Source organism: Camelus ferus, chromosome 33, assembly GCF_009834535.1.
Source record: "Camelus ferus isolate YT-003-E chromosome 33, BCGSAC_Cfer_1.0, whole genome shotgun sequence".
NCBI classification, from domain to species: domain Eukaryota; kingdom Metazoa; phylum Chordata; class Mammalia; order Artiodactyla; family Camelidae; genus Camelus; species Camelus ferus.
The window spans coordinates 11402248-11420602 of NC_045728.1; the positions used below are offsets into that span (position 1 = coordinate 11402248).

At 51.4% G+C, this 18355-nt stretch overlaps 1 protein-coding gene across 3 annotated transcripts; it reads right to left on the reverse strand.

Annotated features, from left to right (window-relative positions):
* Nucleotides 1-60: 60 nt before the first annotated feature.
* Nucleotides 61-12635, reverse strand: CXCR5 (C-X-C motif chemokine receptor 5). 3 transcript variants are annotated; one of them, XM_032472573.1, is made up of 3 exons: nt 12453-12634; nt 11166-11309; nt 61-2598 (listed from the first exon to the last, which is right to left on the reverse strand). In XM_032472573.1, the coding sequence occupies exons 2-3, from the start codon at nt 11220-11222 to the stop codon at nt 1531-1533; spliced, it is 1125 nt and encodes a 374-aa protein (XP_032328464.1). In that variant the 5' UTR covers nt 11223-11309; nt 12453-12634; the 3' UTR covers nt 61-1530. The 3 variants fall into 3 exon arrangements, with proteins under 3 accessions (XP_032328464.1, XP_014406602.1, XP_032328463.1); XM_014551116.2 differs by lacking the exon at nt 11166-11309 and having other exon boundaries at nt 12453-12635; XM_032472572.1 differs by lacking the exon at nt 12453-12634 and having other exon boundaries at nt 11166-11854.
* Nucleotides 12636-18355: the final 5720 nt, after the last annotated feature.

Genomic DNA, 18355 nt, shown 5'->3' on the forward strand with positions numbered 1-18355 from the left:
TCCGGCTTCTTGCTTTCTTGCTTCCATGTCTGGTGCCTCCACTGCCCAGCTTACTACTAGATGCTGGGAGGAAAAGGGGGCCCCAGGGCCTCCCCAGTGTTCCATGGTGAAGACACAGACCCCTGGGTCATAGCTCTGATCTCTCCTGGGGGGCCTCCTAGGGAGACTGGTTTGGCTAACTGGTTTGAGTGGGATTGGGTGGCTGATGTGTGCCCTCAGCAAGTGCAGGGGTCGCTGATGTCCCCACCCTGGTCAGACCAGAGGCTGGGGAGGAGGGAGGGAGAGCCCTCCCCAGGCAGGGGGCAGGGGCAGGCAGGCGAGGAGCCGCTTCCTCTGGTTTCATCAGAGTAGTACCCTCTCAGCTTCCTGGAGCCTGGGGACTTCCCTGCCCAGGCGTGCCTGTCACACTACCTAGGCCAAGGGGATGCCGCGTGGTGCGTGCTGAGGCTCAGTGAGATGGCCTGGCCTGCGGGTGGGAGCTGAATGACATGACCCCCAGAGGCCTCTTTAGTCTGTCTCTCTCCTCAGGAGGTCCCCACCTCTTCTCTGACTCTTGGCGCCCTCTGCTGTGGTCGGATCCTCTCTGTTCCCCTGGCTGTGTAGTTTGTGGGGGAGAGGGGCAGGGAGAAATGAGTCTGCCTCCTTCCCTATCAGTGCCCGGACCCACAGGGCCTCAGACCCTGCCGCCTCAGGCCCACGCTGGGGGCTCTCCTCCCTGGGCAGGGAAGACAGCTGGCTTTGGTTTATACTTGTTCCTCCTTGGAGCTGGGAAAGGAGAATCTCTTTTTTCCTCGGTCGGGCTCCTCTCTGCTGGCCTTAGTTCTTCCCTAGGACACTGGGTGGTCTCTGAGGGTGCCTGGAGTCTGCCTTCAGTCTGCAGACCTCCCAGGGCCCAGTGACATGGGGCTGGCCCAGCGCCATTCTGGTCAGAGCCCAGGGCAGCTACCCGGGCTGGGACAGTCTGAGCTTCCTGCTTGGTCAACATGCCTCTGGGCTGGTGGCCTGGCAGAATGTCTGTGCTTGTTAGGCACCGGGACACTTTAAGGCCACCCTCTGTTGCCAGATGGCCTTTCCTCAGCCTTAACCTCCATCCATCCCTGGTGCTCAGCTTCTAGCTTCTTTTAGCAGGAGAGGTGGGTGGATGTGGAGGTCAGTGGCCCATAAGATGATGGAGTATGTTCTGGGAGAGGTTGACTTTCCCTAAGGGGAGGGGCAGAAGTAAAAGTTGTTTCTTGATCTTTGGCTGGTTAGGATGCGAGAAGGCGAGTGTGGTCCTCTCAGCCCCGATGCAGCCGGGCACAGGTAGCCTTTGCTTTGCCTTTGGGCTGCTTTCCCCTCCCTGGACCCCATCCTAGGCACGGGGCTGGGAGAAGAGCTGGCAAGGATGTCCTGGAAAGAGGGGTTGGCTCCTCCAGCTGCTCATACAAGGACACTGGCCAAGGTCAACTGTTAGGATCCCAGCTCCTGTTGGAAGGCATTCCAGCATCACTGCCTGCCCCAAGGAAAGCAGAAACACAGTGGGGCTGGGACCTAGAAGGTGGTGAGGGAGGTGGCGTTCTCTGACTCCGAGAGACTGCTCTTGCGCCAACTTGGGAAGAATTGGCAAAGGGAGGCAGGGCCGGTACAGCCCAGCTTGGTCAGAAGCCGTGATAGGTCACTGCGGAACTTCACGCCCGCAAAAGTGTAGAGCATGGGATTGAGGCAGCAGTGGGCCAGGCCCAGGAACTCACTCACAGTGATGGCCACGGAGAGATAGCCGTTCAGCTCACAGCTATTGCCCACAGCCTTCAGTCTTGCCAGGGTGTCCAGGAAGATGACAACATGATAGGGTGACCAGCAGAGGAAGAAGACACTTGTCACCAGGATGGCCACCCTGACCGCCTTCTGCCGCTGAGGGCGCCGCTGGGCCTGGCACAGCCTGTGCACCACCCCTATGTAACACCAGCCCATCACCAGCATAGGCAGCAGGAATCCTCCAACATGGTAGAGAAAGCGGGAGGTGAACCAGGCATTGGTTTCGGCTTGGTTCTCCTGGGAGAAGGTGCAGCGTGGCAGAGAGTCATTGTGGTGGGGCTGACTGACCTTGGCGAAGAGGATCTCTGGCAAGGCGAAGAACAAGCCCGCCAGCCAGATGGTCGCACAGGTTATATGGATGGAGAGCAGGCGGCGGTGGCGGTAGGCGTGGACGGCGTGGACGATGGCCAAGTAGCGGTCCACAGCGATGCAGGCCAGGAGCAGGCTGCTGCAGTAGAAGTTGACCTTGTGCAGAGAGATCACGGTTTTGCAGAGGAAGGTGCCCAGGACCCAGCCCACGGAGCCCTCGGCCACAGCGAAGGGCAGGATGAAGACCAGCAGGAGGTCAGCCACCGCCAAGTGGAACAGGAAGGTCTCGGTGGAGCTGCGCGTTTGCCGATGCCGCTCCAGGATCACCAGCACCAGGATGTTGCCCATCATTCCCAGGAGGAAGATGAGGCCGTAGGCCACGGGCATGAACACAGCCTTGAAGGAGGTCAGGAGGGGCCCCTCGACTGTGGAGCAGAGGTGGTTTTCCACTACGGGGGTCTCCGTACTGTCATTGTAGTTGCCCAGTTCCTTGTACTGCAAGGGCGAGGAGACAAGAGTAGGGGGAACTGAGAACCCATCTTTCCTCTCAGAGAAGGACCCTGACTCCCTTGTAGATTTATCCTCACCCCACCCAGCTTTTGTCCCTGCACTCCCCAGTATGCCCAATGACCAAATCCCAGTTTCCCTTTATGTTCTTTGAACCAATCACTTCACCTTTTCCAACTTGTTTTTGTCTGTCCAAGTAACTGCTCCCTCACAGGACAGAGAAAGAGATGAAGGGGGATATTTGGTGTGGACGTGCTTTGTAAACTCTGAAGGGCTGGGCACCTGTAAGTTATTTTGCATTTATGTGTCCTCAGGTATGGAAAGCTGCAGGCTTGGGGGCTGGCATCAGGACTTCAGTTTTGGGAATGGATTTGGTTGGGACAAGGCGCTGTCTGTTCCAATTCGGAACAGAACGGAGGGCACTGAAACCTCCTGTGGAAGCGGGGCTGCTGATATAGCCTGCTGGCTTCCTCCTGATCTGTCCCCCATTCCTGACTTCATTATAACTGAAATTATAGTAACAGCCTCCTGTTTTGTTTAATCTGCGCAACAAGCTCAAGGTATGTAATATCCCTGTTTTACCAATGTGTCTTGCTAAAGATCAGGTCTGCTCGAACCCACGCTGCTGTAACTTCACAGCCAAGGGGTCCACCACTACGCAGCATCTCTTGGGTTTCCCTCCCTCCTACTCCCCATCGCCAGCAAACTCCTTACTCTGCTCCCTTCTCTGCAGACAAGGCAGGCTTCAGAAGCAAAAAGCCCAGAGGCAGAGGCGAGAGACAGAAGGAAGTGAGGGAGGCTCGGGGATACCAGGCAGGGTGGGGGGGTCCAAGTGAAGGGGATGTGCCCAGTCTGTCTCCGGAAGTCACTCCTCCCAGGCCTCCTCCTGCTGCCCTCCCCTCCCCCCGGCACTCAGGTTGTTTACCCAGCTAACCGCAAAGGAAGACATGGTGCCTGTTTTCATACCTTTCACTCACAGCTGTCCGCCTGCACCTGCTTCTCCTCAGTTCCCGGCACTGTTCTTCCCACCCCTCCTCTAACCAGACCCCTCTCCACAGCATTTCAAAACCCACTGTGACCAATTTAGGTGGGTTCAAACTTCTACAAGCAATGAGCCCCAGGGAGAGAGAGAGGATGGGAGAGGGTACTCAGCACCCAGGCTGTGGGTGGTCTCACACTGCCCTCCTTCCTGGAGAGGGAGGGTCCCACACCAGCAGGGGCCTCAGTGAAGAGCTGTAGGCTCACCCCATCCCAGCATCTCTCTGCCGTAGCCCCAGTCCTTCTTCACCCTAACGCTCAGAACTACTGTTTCTCCTCGGGTCACCTTCCCACCACCTCCACTCTTGTCCATCTTCTACACAGAGGACAGGATGAGTCTTCCAACCCATGAATCCTATCACATCAGTGTCCTGCTTAAAGTCTTTTACTGGCTCCCCGTTACCTTTCCCCCCGCAATTTCATGTTTAGCAGCAAAGACTATTATAAGAAAAAGTCATGTTTGTGATCAAGTTCATCAGTAGAAGGTTGGAGTGTGCCAACCTCTGCATTCACGCAATAGAATATAATGCAGCTTTCAAAAAGTAAAAAGGTTTATTGGCATGTTTTCTTAGGGAAAGATGTTTACCTTACATTGCTAAATTTCAGAACTAATTGTGGGGCCTCCCATACAGCATGAGTCCGTGGACCTTCTTTGCAGGTTTTACAGGGCCTTAGGCGGCAGGTGGGGAGGGAGTCTCCAGTCTTCCCTCCTTGCCTTTAAACCAGACACTCTTGTCTTATGTGGTGTTTCACATGTAAGCTTTTGTTTAAGAAAATTTTTCTATTTTCACTTGAAAATCGTGGGCTTGCAGGAGGAGATTTAAATCCCCCTCATAGGGGAGTTTAAATTTCTGCAAAATGTATATTCCTCTTGACCTTTCAAACCTTGTTTTCTACTTTATCCCCTTACCCTATCCTTCAAGTTCATCATTCTACTGGCCACCTGCCCCCATCACCCCAACACAGTCCTGTCTCCAAAACTCTTCCTTTCACTGAGCGGTCGGTCCTTTCTTCCCAAGTTGGACTGTTGCTACACTTCCTTCAGGGTGCCACTCAATCCCAGCTTCCTACGTCCTTCCGAGCTCTTCCACTTGGAATTACGTTCTCTCTTCTTTCGTCACGAGTGCCTTTATTACAGCACCAGGGTTGGGAGGTCCATTACCTCACTAGATGGTGAACTCCTGGAGGCAGACCTCTGTGTCCCCCCTCACAAGGCCATGTGTTTTACACACGCTGGACATACACGCAGCAGATGTGCGCTGAACTGATCGGAGAGCAGTTTCCCAGAGAAGGCCCTCGGATTCTGGGACTTCAGGCAAGTTCCTCCCTGTGCCTCAGCAGAGACTCACACCCCGTAATCTTCTTCAGTTCCTGCCTCCTCCCAGTGCTCTCGACAGCCTGGAGCTTATCATGGGTTCTCTATACATATTGGGAGCTATTTCCAATATCATCACTGAATACAACCATTTGACTTATCCAGGAATTCAGCAGAAGTTAGGGGAGGAGCAGTGAGATGAGCTGTCTTCATGCAGAGCAAAGGGATTCAGACAGAAAGAGAAGAGATGCAGTTTGGCACGGTCTGTGGGGCTGGACTCCACCTGCCACGTGGTGGGAGCCTGGCTGTCCCTCTGCCCAGTGGAGGGCTTAGGTGCAGCCAGCCTGTCTGGGCCCAGAGGCCATTTATGACACCCACTCAGGTCCTACCCTTGAAGGCATCCAGGTTGATTGATTTGTTGCTCATTTAAAGTCAACGCAGAGAGACGCGTCCCTAGACCCATCTCCTGAGAACCCGGGTTTAGAGGAGGGCTGGGAGTAGGGGACTGTCTCTTCCTTCTTGCCAAGAGGTATTTGTTTGGCAGAGTGCTCAGGCAGAGAGAAGAAGATGGGAGGAAGCTGGTTTGAAGGGTGCTGAGAGATGGCGGTACCTTTCGGCAGAAGGTGTCAAACAGACATTTTGGGGGCTCGGGAGTGGCACGTGTTAAAGCCACTTCCCACACCCAGAGGATCCGGCACCCCTACCCTTCCCCAAATCATGGAGAGAGGTAATCATGCAAGGTCAACTCTGGCCTGGTAAGAAGTTAGGAATCCGGACTCCTGAATGCCGTAGGGGGTGGGGCATACAAGGGGGCCCTCCAAGACTCACACCCCGAGGGAGCACACTGTGGGTGATCTGGCTGAGCGCTCACTCATTCTTTGACTCAAGAAGCTGCAGGAACTCATGGCCCTCAGGCACACACACACTCTGACAGCAGCAGGCACCCTGTATAGACTTAGACACGTGCCAGGCGGGGCCATGACAGCATCGGCTCAGATGGGTGCCCAGTGGACCACAGCCTACACAGAGGCCAGGGACCCGAGCCACAAATAAGGCAAGGAACCACAAAGACTGGGTTGCAGCTGAGCACAGAGCCAAGAATCTAGGCAGAAAATTGCTGTGAGACCTGGGGAGAGGGTAGGAGTAGGGGCTGGAACATTCTGTGTCCTGGTATTGAGGTGCCAGGAGAAGGGGGCAAGGGGGAAGAGACCAAAGTACTTGGGATTACAAACATTGCTCTTCCTTCCCTCCCTTCCCCCCTCTACCCCTCCCTTCTTTCCTTCCTCAGGAGCCTCTGTGGGACCCAGGCCCCTCCCTCCCTGGATAATGAAGATCTCCAAGCCTCATCTGACTTCTCCAAATAATGAGGCTGCCTCACTGCCCCGCACCGGCCAGCCTGAAGCTCAGCAAACGTTTGCTGGCTGGGAATGTGGGTCAGCAGGTCGGGCAGGGCGTGTCTAAGACCCTCCTCAGGGGGTCTGTCCTGGAGCCTCTCCTCATCCACCCTCTCAGCCCTGTCTTGGACGCCACAGCTAGGGGACACTTTCAGACAAGGCACAGTTCTCCACGACCTGGAACTACAGTCCTAAACTGACCAGCTGGAATTGGTAAAGAAGAATGTCAAGACCTAGACTCGGGTTTAAAACTTCAACTGTGCGGGTACAAGTTGGAGAAGACCTGACTTAACAGTTTGTGAGAAAAAGACCTGAGAGTTTGTTGACTGCAAGATTCAGATGAGTCAACAGGGTGACGTGGCTGCCAGGCGGGCTCTGTTACCTTATCTAGGTGAATAGAAACCTGTAGGTGGGCGGCTGGCACCAACCTGGTTTGTTTGGTCTGGACAAGGGTGACCAGATGCTGAGGGGTCTGGAAATCCCCACTCTGGGAGGAAGTTTTCAGGGAAGAGGAGGCTTGAGGCCGGGAAAGCTGACTTCTTCAAGGACTGGAAAGAGGTCCCACAGCAAGAAGGCAGGATGGGCTTATTGTGTGAGGTTCCTGGAGGGCAGACCAGGGGGAATGGGCAGAGATGGGATCGAGGGTGTTTCAGTCAAAGGACAAAGAATCTTCTAACAGGCAGAACTGTCTGACAACAAGCTGGGGCCCTTGGGAGGAAGAGGAATGTTTGAGGCCTAGTGTGTGGGAAGGGATTCCTTCCCTGGAAAGGAGGCTGGGCCCTGCCCTCAGATGCCCCTTGCTCACAGCTCCCAGATGCTCCGACCCTTTGGCTGCCCTGCCCTGTGCTGAGCTGGTTCTTAGCATCACCTTCACCTAGCTCAGCACCTGGATGGGAGCCTTTAGCTTCTCCATCCTGTCTGTCCCGCTGCCAGTGAATGCCCCTGCATGACCTTGCTTCTCAGCCCCCAGGAAGGGGGCAGGGCTGCTGAGGGCTTGGCTCATCCAGGCCAAACCCCAGGGATCCAGGGGTCTGAGTCATGCTGGCTGCAGGAGGCGTCTCCACACAAGTGCAGGTCATCACTCTGGCGATAGGGCACCCACACAGGCTCCATCTCCTTTTATGTCCCTGTCTGGCTATTCCCAACCGGGAGTCAGGAGCTGTGAGTGGGGCCAGCCAGGATGTCTCTCACTCCAGCTTTCAGTGGCTTAAGGGGTGAGGGGCTCTGGAGGAAGGAGACTGGGCTGTGGAGCCAGGGCGGAGGTCTGTATCCCTTACTTCATTCTTCCTTTAAAGGGCCTGCACTCCCTGAAGACTGTCTGAGACTCTGGTTTGCCATTTATCACATCCCCCCAACCCCTTGCTTTTCCCTGCCCCCACCCTTCAGCAGCAAGCTCACCAGGCTCCTCGTCCATCTCTGTTTTGGCCATTAGGAACGTGGTACTACCCTGCATGTGGTTCTGGGAGGCAGGGAGATGTTAAACCACACCTACCTCTCCACTGAGCCCTTAGGCACCCCCTTAGCACCCCAAATCAGTTTCACTTTGGACACAGAGCCACACAGTCCTAGGGACAGGTAGAATGCCACCTCTTGAAACCATCTCCTGTGTCAGTACTGATTTGAAATATTTTGTCCCATCATTCCTGAAAGAATACTCATTCTTGTGTCCTGATCCTCAGTGCCAAAGCCACGGCCAATATTTCTACCATTCTGCCAGAAGGGTGCTCAGCTACAGTCTGTGTCCTCACTGAAGGCAGGAATTCCTGATGGAGACTGTGGACTGTGTGCCTGAGCCCAGATTTTCCCCAACACCGACCCCTCCCCAGGCTGGCCCTGGGTCTCTCCCTCATCTCTGACCCTTTGAATCACTCTCAGTCCCTCTGGGAATTTTGACTGGTTTAGGAGGGGGTGATCCTGCCCTCCCCCAAGGTAAACCCCAGAAGCAGCCTGAGCTGGTTTTGGTTCCTCTTTCTGACACCTCCTTGATGAAATGGGACAGTGCATGTGAATGGCCTTTGCCGCCCATGGTGCTCTGATCATACTGAGGTCATAGTTTGTGGGGGTCATCCCTGGGGAGGGGTCAGGGGAATCTAGGCCCTGGGGCTGAACCAGCTTCACCCGGCTCTGTAGTAGTGTCCCTCCTGGCTAGGGTGCAGGGTGGGGCTGGAGGTGTAGGTTATGACCTTCCCCTCGTTCTGTTGAGAGGAGGTCCATGCTTTCAGATCAAGGTTCCTATGGACAGAGGCTGTTCCAGGTCTGCCTAGAACTGCCTAGCAGGATGAGTCCCTGGCATGCCCACCCCAGGGACCTGGCTTCTTGTTTTGGGGACATAGCTGTCTAGACTTTTTTCTGTTTGGATCCTCCTTTAATGGGAATCCCATCTCAAGAGAATGGACATTTTAGATAGCTTGGGTTGCTCTTAGGATTCAAGAGGAGGAAGGGGAGTCAGGATGCCCAGTGCTTGGCTTATGGTCAAGAACCCCTAATTCTCCAGCCAACACTGGGGCTAGAACCCAGTTTTTTAGGAAAGTGAACTGACCCTTGGTTTGCACAAGGAGACGGAGGGGAATACGAAGTAAATAGAACAGAAGTGAGACTAATTCCAGAGAGAAATGATGAGTTAAGACTCTCAGCAGAGCAGCACAAATCCGTACATACTTACTGAGAAGCTACCACATACAAGACTCTTCTGCTGCCCTGCCATCCCAGGGCCCCTGTGCTGTGAGACACTGCTGGGGGGAACTGTCACAACTGCTCAAGGTCCTCCTGGGAGTGTGTGGGGGTGGAGGGAGAGGGTCTACACGTCTGAGGTGACAACAGCCCTGGAGAGAGAAAGCTCAGGTGAGCGAAGGCGAGATGAGGCACTGGGAGCTGGTTGAGGAAGAGGAAGATGGTCCTAGGACTCCTCGCTTCAGGCCAGACCTGGGTAAGGGGATTCAGGCACGCTGGGATACCTGGCCCAAGACCACTCATTTGAGGTGTGAGATGAAGTGAGTCACCAGGTCTCTCTCCCTGGGCGGCAGGTTTTCTTTGGTATATAGGACATGCCCCACTGTCCCCCTGCCCCCGCCACCACCTGTCTCTAGTAGGTCACGCAGTGGAGTGAGGCGTGCAGTTAGGGGAACTCTTCAGGTTTCTCAGAAGCCAGAACCGGCCAGGTCTTGAGTTGGTTATTGTGATATCCAACTGGGTCAGGGCTCGTGGTCAGCTTGAAGCCACGGGCAGAGGAAGATACCCAGTAACCTAATCAGGCGAGGCCAGGGGCCCAGACTGGGGCCAGGGGGAGAGCACATTGGCTTGTCAGGGCAGTGGGGTTTTAGTCTGATGGCACTCAGGGCCAGCTTTAGGGGCGTGCGGCCAGTACAGTCACGCAGGGCCCTATGTGTAGAAGAACTCTGGGCTCAGTTTAGCCTTCTGCTGTGGCTCTCTTGAAATTCTTAATAGGAGCCTTGTGTTTTCATTTTGCATTGGGACCCGTAAAACTAAGTAGCAGTTCTGATTAGCCTGATGGTTCTGGCTCTGCTTTTATTTGGGGATTGGATCTGAAAGGTCAGACTCTGGGCAGTTAGCCCTTCCCCCACACCTCCCCTCGTTCTACTTGTACTTCCAAGTCTTGGGATCTGGGCAAGTGAGAGGCAGGCTTTTCCAAGCAAGTCTGGGAATGCAGTTGATGGAATTACAGTATAGACTCCAGCCAAGGGAGTTAGAGGGAGTCAGAGACCATCTCAGAGTGAGTTTAGAATCAGAAGAGCTGGCTGGTATGGGAAAAAGGGGTTGGATCCTTCATTATCCAGTCCAGAATGCAGCTCAGAGAGTTTTCTCCCTAGAGGTGCCCTTGGCTAATGGGGGAAAAGGAGAAAAAAAACACAAAGAAGTTTCCAAAAATCCTTACAAGCAGTCCTCTGCTGCCCACATACACTGGAGTCTCTGGTTGAGTTGCCCCCTACATACATCTTTCGGGGGCCCAGTGACAGCCAAGCCAACTGGACCACTCTGCTTCATGGGAAAGTTGCTGGTGGGTGGTAGAGAATGATGCTGGGGACCATTTTCTTAGCCCATCCAAGAATACTTATCTCTAGAGAGTCCAGTCCTCTGAGGGAGGCCACAACATGCTCTAAGACATTTCTAGGATTAACACGCAGTTCTTCCACCAACTTGACACTAGCTTGGTGTCCGCTGACTCCAGCCCACGGGGGTCCCCTCCTCTGCTGACCACCTGGTCTCACGCTTCCTCGCTTTAGCACATAAGCATCGTCTAAGAGCTTCTGGTGAGTAATTTCTTTCTTCTTGGCTAGACTGTAAGCTATTTGAGGGACCAATACCAGGTTCTCAACTTCTCTATCTAATACAGAATGTCATACCTCAATGAAATAATCACAGAGCAAGACATGAATAAATATAATTTGATTGGTCAACTAATAATGCCAGCCTCCTGACATTAAGAAAACCTCCAAAGTACTTTCCCGATTACCCCTTATTCCAGCCCCGAAAGACAAGGAGAGGATCCCCTGTTGAAGAATGGAGAGACCAAGTGACTTGTCCTAGGTCCCAGAGTGGGTCAGGTTGCACGAGCTGAACCCATACTTCCAATCCCTTCTAAAGGATGTCTATTTAAGGCAACAGCTCTCCTTATCTGCTTCCCCCAAGGAATGAGAAATAAAGCCTTAAAAGGCAGGCACCAATGAGCCTGTCCTAGAGTCTGCCCATCCAGAGTGGGAGGGGACTCTACGGCTATCCCCTTTTCCTGGGGCTCTGGGCACAGGATACTTAGAATCCTGGGCGACCATAAGCATCTGTCCCCCACTCACCAGGTCCTCCAGGTTGTAGTTCATGAGGTCCATGTCCAGGGTTAGGGGGTAGTTCATGGTAATAGCCGTATGTCACCAGACTGGCCACTGTCTGATACTGCGCACTTCTCCGCCTGATGCCTATAGAGAGGTGGCAGCTGTCAGCTGCAAATTTAAACAAATGAACTGCGCGCTGTCTTCTGGGGCTGTGTAGGACCCGGGGCCGTCTCACAACTCATCATTTTTTTTTTTTTTCCACTGGGTCTTTTCTGTTTTTTTTTTTTTTTTGAAGAAAAAGGGAAAATCCCCGTAGCATCAGTGCTAGTCAAGCATTTCAGCTTCTTTCCTGGCAATAGGTGTCTCAGTTGGGGCTTGTGACTGGTATGAAGGCTGCCCCTCTCTTCTCCCTGCTTTATCTCTGCCAGCCTCCCAAGTACCTTGTAATGAAAACCACCACACCAGTCGGGGGGCTTTGACGGAAACTCCATGTTGAAAAGGAACATGAGGCTAGCTCTTCCAGGCCCTCTCCTCCAAGCTGATTCCAAGGCTTCATCTTTCTTGCCTCTAGGACAACCCAGCACCCAGCGTGACCAGAACTGAAAGCCCCTGGTCCTGGGAAACCCCTCAGTCCCAGGCAGACTCGGACACCCTACTCACCACCATCCTTTTGCCCAGGCAAAAGGCAGGGGCAAAACCCCTTCCCTTTCCAGCTCAAGTTCAGAAGAGATAGGTTAGAAATTTTCAAAGGGAACAACACTAAAACATTACTGGAAGACAAGAATGAAATTACCCAAATCACCCCGCCCCGAAACATAAGCAGTCACAGAAGAGTCATTTTCTGAATCAAAAATAATGATGTTCTAGCTATAAATGAACTTGGTTGGCATGTAAGTCATTAATGTCATAGACTCCCCAGCTGGAGTAGACTTTTACAGGGGAGGACCCCGAGGCTAAGAGAGGGAGAGTAGTCCTCAGGACACATAGCTAACCAGTGGCAGAGCTGGGACTTGAACCCAGGTTTCCTGTCTCCATATTTAGCATTTTCTCTACTGTGACAGGCTGCCACTCCTACAGGCTCATGGAACCCCTTTCCTTTCCTTCAACTCTGCCCTGTCTGTGGACTCCTACCTTTAAGAAGCTCCTTTGCAGAATTCGATCAACTTCCCCTCCAAGTCTCAACTTTCTGTTTTTTCATCCAGGAAGAGTCCACAACGATACAAAACCAGTGCCTGCACACACAGAGGCACTCACACATGACGATATGCTGTTTCCTTGCCCCACCTCATCCTCCCCTTCCAGCCAAATTACCATTCAATGGGATTCTACCCTTTCTAGTGCCCTCCTTCGCCTTTTCCTCCATATTCATCTTCCGCTTCATCCCTGTGAAGATGCATCTTCCTTGGGTTTCAACAGCTTAAGGAGTTTTCAGCCTCTGTTTTTACTGTTGAGGTCTTTCTCTCCTGTCTTCATTCACTGACTTTAGCAACAGCTTTCAAGGAGGAAGCATTCCAGGACAGAGGGTCACGGTTCCTCTCCTGCACTTCCGGTCCTGAAACCTTCAAGAGGAAGCTGCCCCAGTGTTTCCTGTGTCCCAAGCTTGCTGTGTACTCCCCATTATTCCAGCCCCACCCACCCCAACATCCCCGCCCCTCCAGGCCGTTGATATATTCCACTTAGCTTTTGCTACTCTAGGGACACTGATCAGGAAGGAATATGCTACATAGAATCATGTAGGAATTGGAAGGGAATCTGGAAGATAAACCAGTTCATCCTCATTTCCCCTCTCCCATCCCCAGCAAATGCAAGATTTCTGTCACTACATCCTCATCAGATGGTCACCCAGTGTTAGTCAAACATCACCAAGGGTGAGAAATTTGTTCCTTTCAAGAGATCACGGTTTAACGCAAGATAATTTAATCAACATGTTCTTTGACCTCTGGGTAATTTCTGCTTAAGAGTCTAGATATAATCTAACTAGGTAAAATATAGGAAGGTAAGAATCTTCTTTTTCAAGGTTCCATACTTATATAACTGCAATTAAGTTCGTCTTTCCTGTGGGCTCCCATTTCCCTTGACAATATACCTGACAAATTCCATTTAGATGGTTCTAGTCTGTCATCTCAGCCGATAAAGGGAAACTTTTGAAATCCTGATTCAGTCCTCTGTTGATGCGATGCCAACTGAGATAAGCCTGCTATCCTTGGGTCTATCCAAGTTTTATGGAAAATATTGACAGAACAAAGCCAAAAACAGAACACTGATTCATGCCATTAGAGACCCACTACTCTCAAAGGTCAGGGAGGACTTCGTGGAAGAAGGACATGAGCTGGACACTGAAGCTTTGGATAGAGAGATCTGATGTGCTTGGAGGGGAGGGTGCAAGGTAGGGGGCGTGGGAGCCAATAAGGACTGCATGAAAAAATGTGTGGAAAGAATTACTCAAGATGCGGTGGGTGTGGTTATGGTAGTGATGATGAAGATGATGTTGGGGGGTGCAGCAGGAGGAAGAAGGGGGAGGTTGAAGTGTGCACTGGACAAGGTAGGAATTGCTCCCCTCTCTTATTCTTCCCACAGTTCTTCGCTCAGCTTGATGTATTGCAGGCCCAGAGGAGGGGTTTGGGAGGAGGCTCAGGAATACTCATCAGGAGCAGCAGCTGGCCGTGGCTGTGGCTGCAGCCGCGATGCTGTGGGCAGTGAAGCATCTGCTAGCTTCTCAGTGGCTGACCTGGGTTCTTTGGAGAAGAGAAACCTGTGACCGTCCCCTGAGCTCCTTGCCAGTCCCTTAACTTCCTGGTGCGTCTTGCACCCCATTCAGATGCCCCTTCCTTTCTCCCCAGATGCCAGGACATATTGTAGATTTCCAGGGCCCACTTGTCCCAGCCACTGCCTTTGATGGTGAACTGGGTTTGCCCTAAATAGGTAAATACACCCTGACTATGAATTCTAACGTTACCTTAGAGGGTTGAGAATAACTGCCTCTGGTAGAAAAGACGATCTTATGATCTTCAAATCCGTAAAGACTGACTAGCACCCCAGAATAGGGAGGGCGATGCCTAGCCTGTGACCCTTTGACTGTAAAGATGACATGGCAGGGATTCCACCTGCATGTGACAATCAGATGAGGGGGACGCTTCCAGATAAGGAAGCCCAAATTTTATTTCAACTTGCAACTTGTTTATATTTCTTCCATGTGGGATCCCAATCCCAATCCGTCGGGCAGCCTACCTGAGGTGGAATTGTTTTCCAGGCATTTCTCATCAAAATGACCACTGGTGGTTCTAATGAGAGTAGATTTGTGTCTATGCACTTAGTATCAGCTCAGGTGGCTTTTTCCCAGTAATTTGCTTCACAGTTCATGGATTAAGTTTGTCTTTATTTCAGTTACTAGAGACAATCGTATGTCTTGGCGTTTATTTCCTACATTCTACAGAAAAATCAAATTGTTCTGCAGAGTGTTTGGGGTGCAGGGAATGGGCTCGGGTTTCTCCCCCTCTTCTTTCACCACCCAGGGATGCTGGCTCTCTCTCTTACCTGGACAGAGATCTTCTTCTCTTCCTTCTCTGGGTCTTTCCCAACTGTTCAGAACAGAGCACAGGTCCCCAGCTAGCGAGGCAGCCTGAGGAAGTGCTGGGTATCTCTGTAGGCTAGGAGATTAACAATAACATTTGTACAGCATTTACCAATCCACAAAGCCGCACAATATTTACATTTCATTTTACTTAAACTTTATACCTAATTTAACATTTAATCCTATGTAATGCTCAAAAACCTTGTGTGGGAGGTATTGGCATCACCCCAGCCATATTTGGAGGTTGGGTGAGGAGACAGAGGCTCAGTTCCTCCCTCATGATTACAGGGGAGTAACAGGCAGAGTCAGGGTCTGAAGACAGCCTATCGACACCAAACCCCGAGGTCTCTCCACCAGCCAACATAACCTTCTCTCAGAGATTCAGTTTTGCAAAGGAAAGGCACTTACCTGGCTACCAAAAGGGGAAAACTCTGCCTAAACTCTATAGGGGCTGTTTCTCAGCTACTTACCACGTGCCACGAACTGTACTAAACTCTACACACATTACTTCCTTTCGTCCTCTGAACAGTCTATGTGTTAGGTATTTTTATCACATTATCACACATGTGGAAACTGAGCTTCGGGCAGTAGTGGGAAGTAGTTGTGAGTGTTACCAGTTCACTCAGGCACCAGTGACCCAAAAGCACAAGTCAACACAGGAAGCGGGGTGGTAAAGGTTCTCAGCACGGAGCCAGCACCCACGCGTAGCTCCTCTCTCATTAGGTAACAGGTAGGAGTCCTGCGGGAGGAAATGAGCCACAGGTGCTGGGTAGGTGCATCAAGGTTGCCTCAAGGTTATAGGAGCCATGAGCATGTCTGGGAACCTTGGCCTTGGCGTGCACTGTGTGGCCCAGGGTTAGAAAGTGAGTCAGGTGCTCGCGTCAGGTTCCTGAGTCCAGCTGAGCCCCAGCCAGATGTGTGACGGGAGGACCCAGGGAGGTGGAATTCAGGCTCTGCCCTGGGAGCAGTTTGTGCAGCACAGAAGGCCGAACAGACATGTGCATGCAAGTCTGTACACTCACATACAGGGTGGCTTGAGAACGTTTTCACAGCCACAGACATGGATGTACTGTATTGATGAACCCAGGCCGAGTCAGCAGTGTGAAAGGCACACAGAGTAAGAAGGATGCACCCTGCGTGCCTTCACACATAAGAGCCTGTGCACGAATATGCCATGTAAACTGTGGAAGGAATAGGGTTTTATATCTAAGGGCCTGGAGTCCAAGCATTTCTGTTTTCCAGCAAGGCTGCTTTTATTTACTATTTTTTTTGAAGCAGAATTGGTGTACAATGTTGTGTTAATTTCTGGTGTACAGCGTAGTGATTCAGTTTTATATATACATATATGTGTCTTTTCACATTCTTTTTCATTATTGGCTATTACCAGGTATTGAATGTAGTTCCCTGTGCTGTACTGTAGGACTCCAACAAGACTGCTTTTAGACCAGACCTGCCAAGATGTTCCAAGACATACCAAACACAGCTGCCAAACAGGGAAGGCGTCCCTAGAAAAGTGGTTCTCAAACGTCATGGCTCAGAATCACCTGGAGATCTTGTTAAAAAGATCACTGGGCCCTCCCTCAGAGTTTCTGATTCCAGAGGTCTGGGGTGGGACATGAGAATTTTCACTCCTAACAAGTGACCAGGTGATACTGATGTTGCTGGCTTGGGAACCACACTTTGAGAACCACTGTTCCAGGCTACAGAGGATGCGTACACTGAGATGGTTTGCCCTGACACAGCCAGTGTCTCAAGCTGGAGTTCCCAATCTGCCGCAGCACTGCTCCCAGCCTCTCCACACAAATATTGTCATAGCTGAGGCCTCTAGAACAGCTGATAGCACCATGGCCTACATCTAGTTTCCCCCAGAACACCGGCTTCCCTGGGGCCCAAGCTGCAGTGCTGAAATTTAGATCATGCCTCCCCAGAATCCGGCTGGCCCCCATCTCTGGCCCTTCTCTTGTCCGTCTTGACCTCTACTCTAATTGGTGGAGCTTAAGCTCTGCTGGTTAACCTTCAGCACGCCATGGGAGTAACCTAGTCACTTTGACTGTGGCCCATGGTAAGAGATATGTCTTATATCACAACCTAGTTGGCATATGTACACACATACACTTTTCCCAAATAATACTTAGTCTTTACTTATTCTTAGAATGCGGGATGGACTTGTATTTTCCACCCTTCCTTCCTTCCTCCCTCCCTCCCTCCCTCTGGGTCTCTGTCCCTGTCTCTCTCTTTGTTTCTTTTTTTCTTCAGTGGAACTCACGCCACCAAATTGCTTTCGCGAATCCACAAATAAGTCCAATCCCTGGGTGTATAAATTGCAAATAAAACGTCTCTGAGCCTTAGCTTCCTAATCTTGTAAAGTGCCTGCATTGCTATTTGCATTCGGGCTACTGTTTGTCTTGAATAATATCATGTACGTAAAAGTCTTTTTTTCAAATAGAAATCCTCCATAGGTACAAAGTGCTATTAAACACACACACTCACACACACACACACACACACTCACACACACACACACACTCACACACACACATACTCACACACACACTCACACTCACACACACACTCACACACACACTCACACACACACTCACACACACACACACACACACACACACTTTTTAAATGGGCTTGGAAAGGAAGGGAGTTTGGGCAGGACTTTGAGGGAAGGGAACAGGGAATGCCTGAGCCCCAGCAGAGGTCTGCAGATGGTACAAGCATATCTTAGGGAGAGGATGGTGGGCAGTTTGAACTGGAGCAGAGGAAGATGGGGGAGAAGGACAAGACGCCAGGAAGGAGGGTGCTGAGAGGCAGAGAGAGCATGTCTGGACATTTGGATCACAGATGGGGCAACTAGGAAACACGGCAGATTCTTCAGCAACAGAATTTCACAATGAAGATAGAATTTAAGGAGGTTTGTTCACATCAACTTCCAAAAACCACTTATTAATTGCCTACCATGTGCCAGGGTGCAGCAGTGAAGAAGACAGACTAGCCTCGTAGATATCTCTAGTGAAAACAACTTGTTAATTTGTTCTTTTAACTTCCATTACATTCCAGGCACTGAACCAGGTGCTGGGAAAATAATAAAAAACAACCCTAACGTGACTCCTGCCCCATCACAGCTTACGCTCTGGAGAGGAGGTAGGCATTAAACAAATAAACTATTTGCTTAGTAATACTGATAACATAAAAATTGGTAAGTGCTGTGAAGAAAATGAGCGGGGTGCCCAGAAAGAGAATAATAACGTGAACTCAATCTTTGCAAACTAATCACCACAGTCGTAATACTCCCGGGGTAATTTACAGTCTATGAAGTCCGTTCACATTCTTTGTCTCAGAAGGACCTCGTCTCAAGCCTGTGGAGAGAGCCAGCCAGGAGTTCTTCACCTCTTGCATTTGTGAGGAAAGCAAGGCTCAGCCAATCTCATGAGTTGCATGAGTCTGTCCAATAGGAAAGGAAGCCCAGTCAGTTTTTTGAGTCCAGACCCAGGGCTCTGACCTCCAGGGAGCAAGAGATGAACTGGTCCCTGCGGGGCAGTTAGCCTGCTTGTTCAGGAGGAGATGTAAAGTCAAGTGGCAAAAAGTGTATATCCCCCATGTCCACGTCCTCAGAGCCTCTATGTCAGCTAAAACG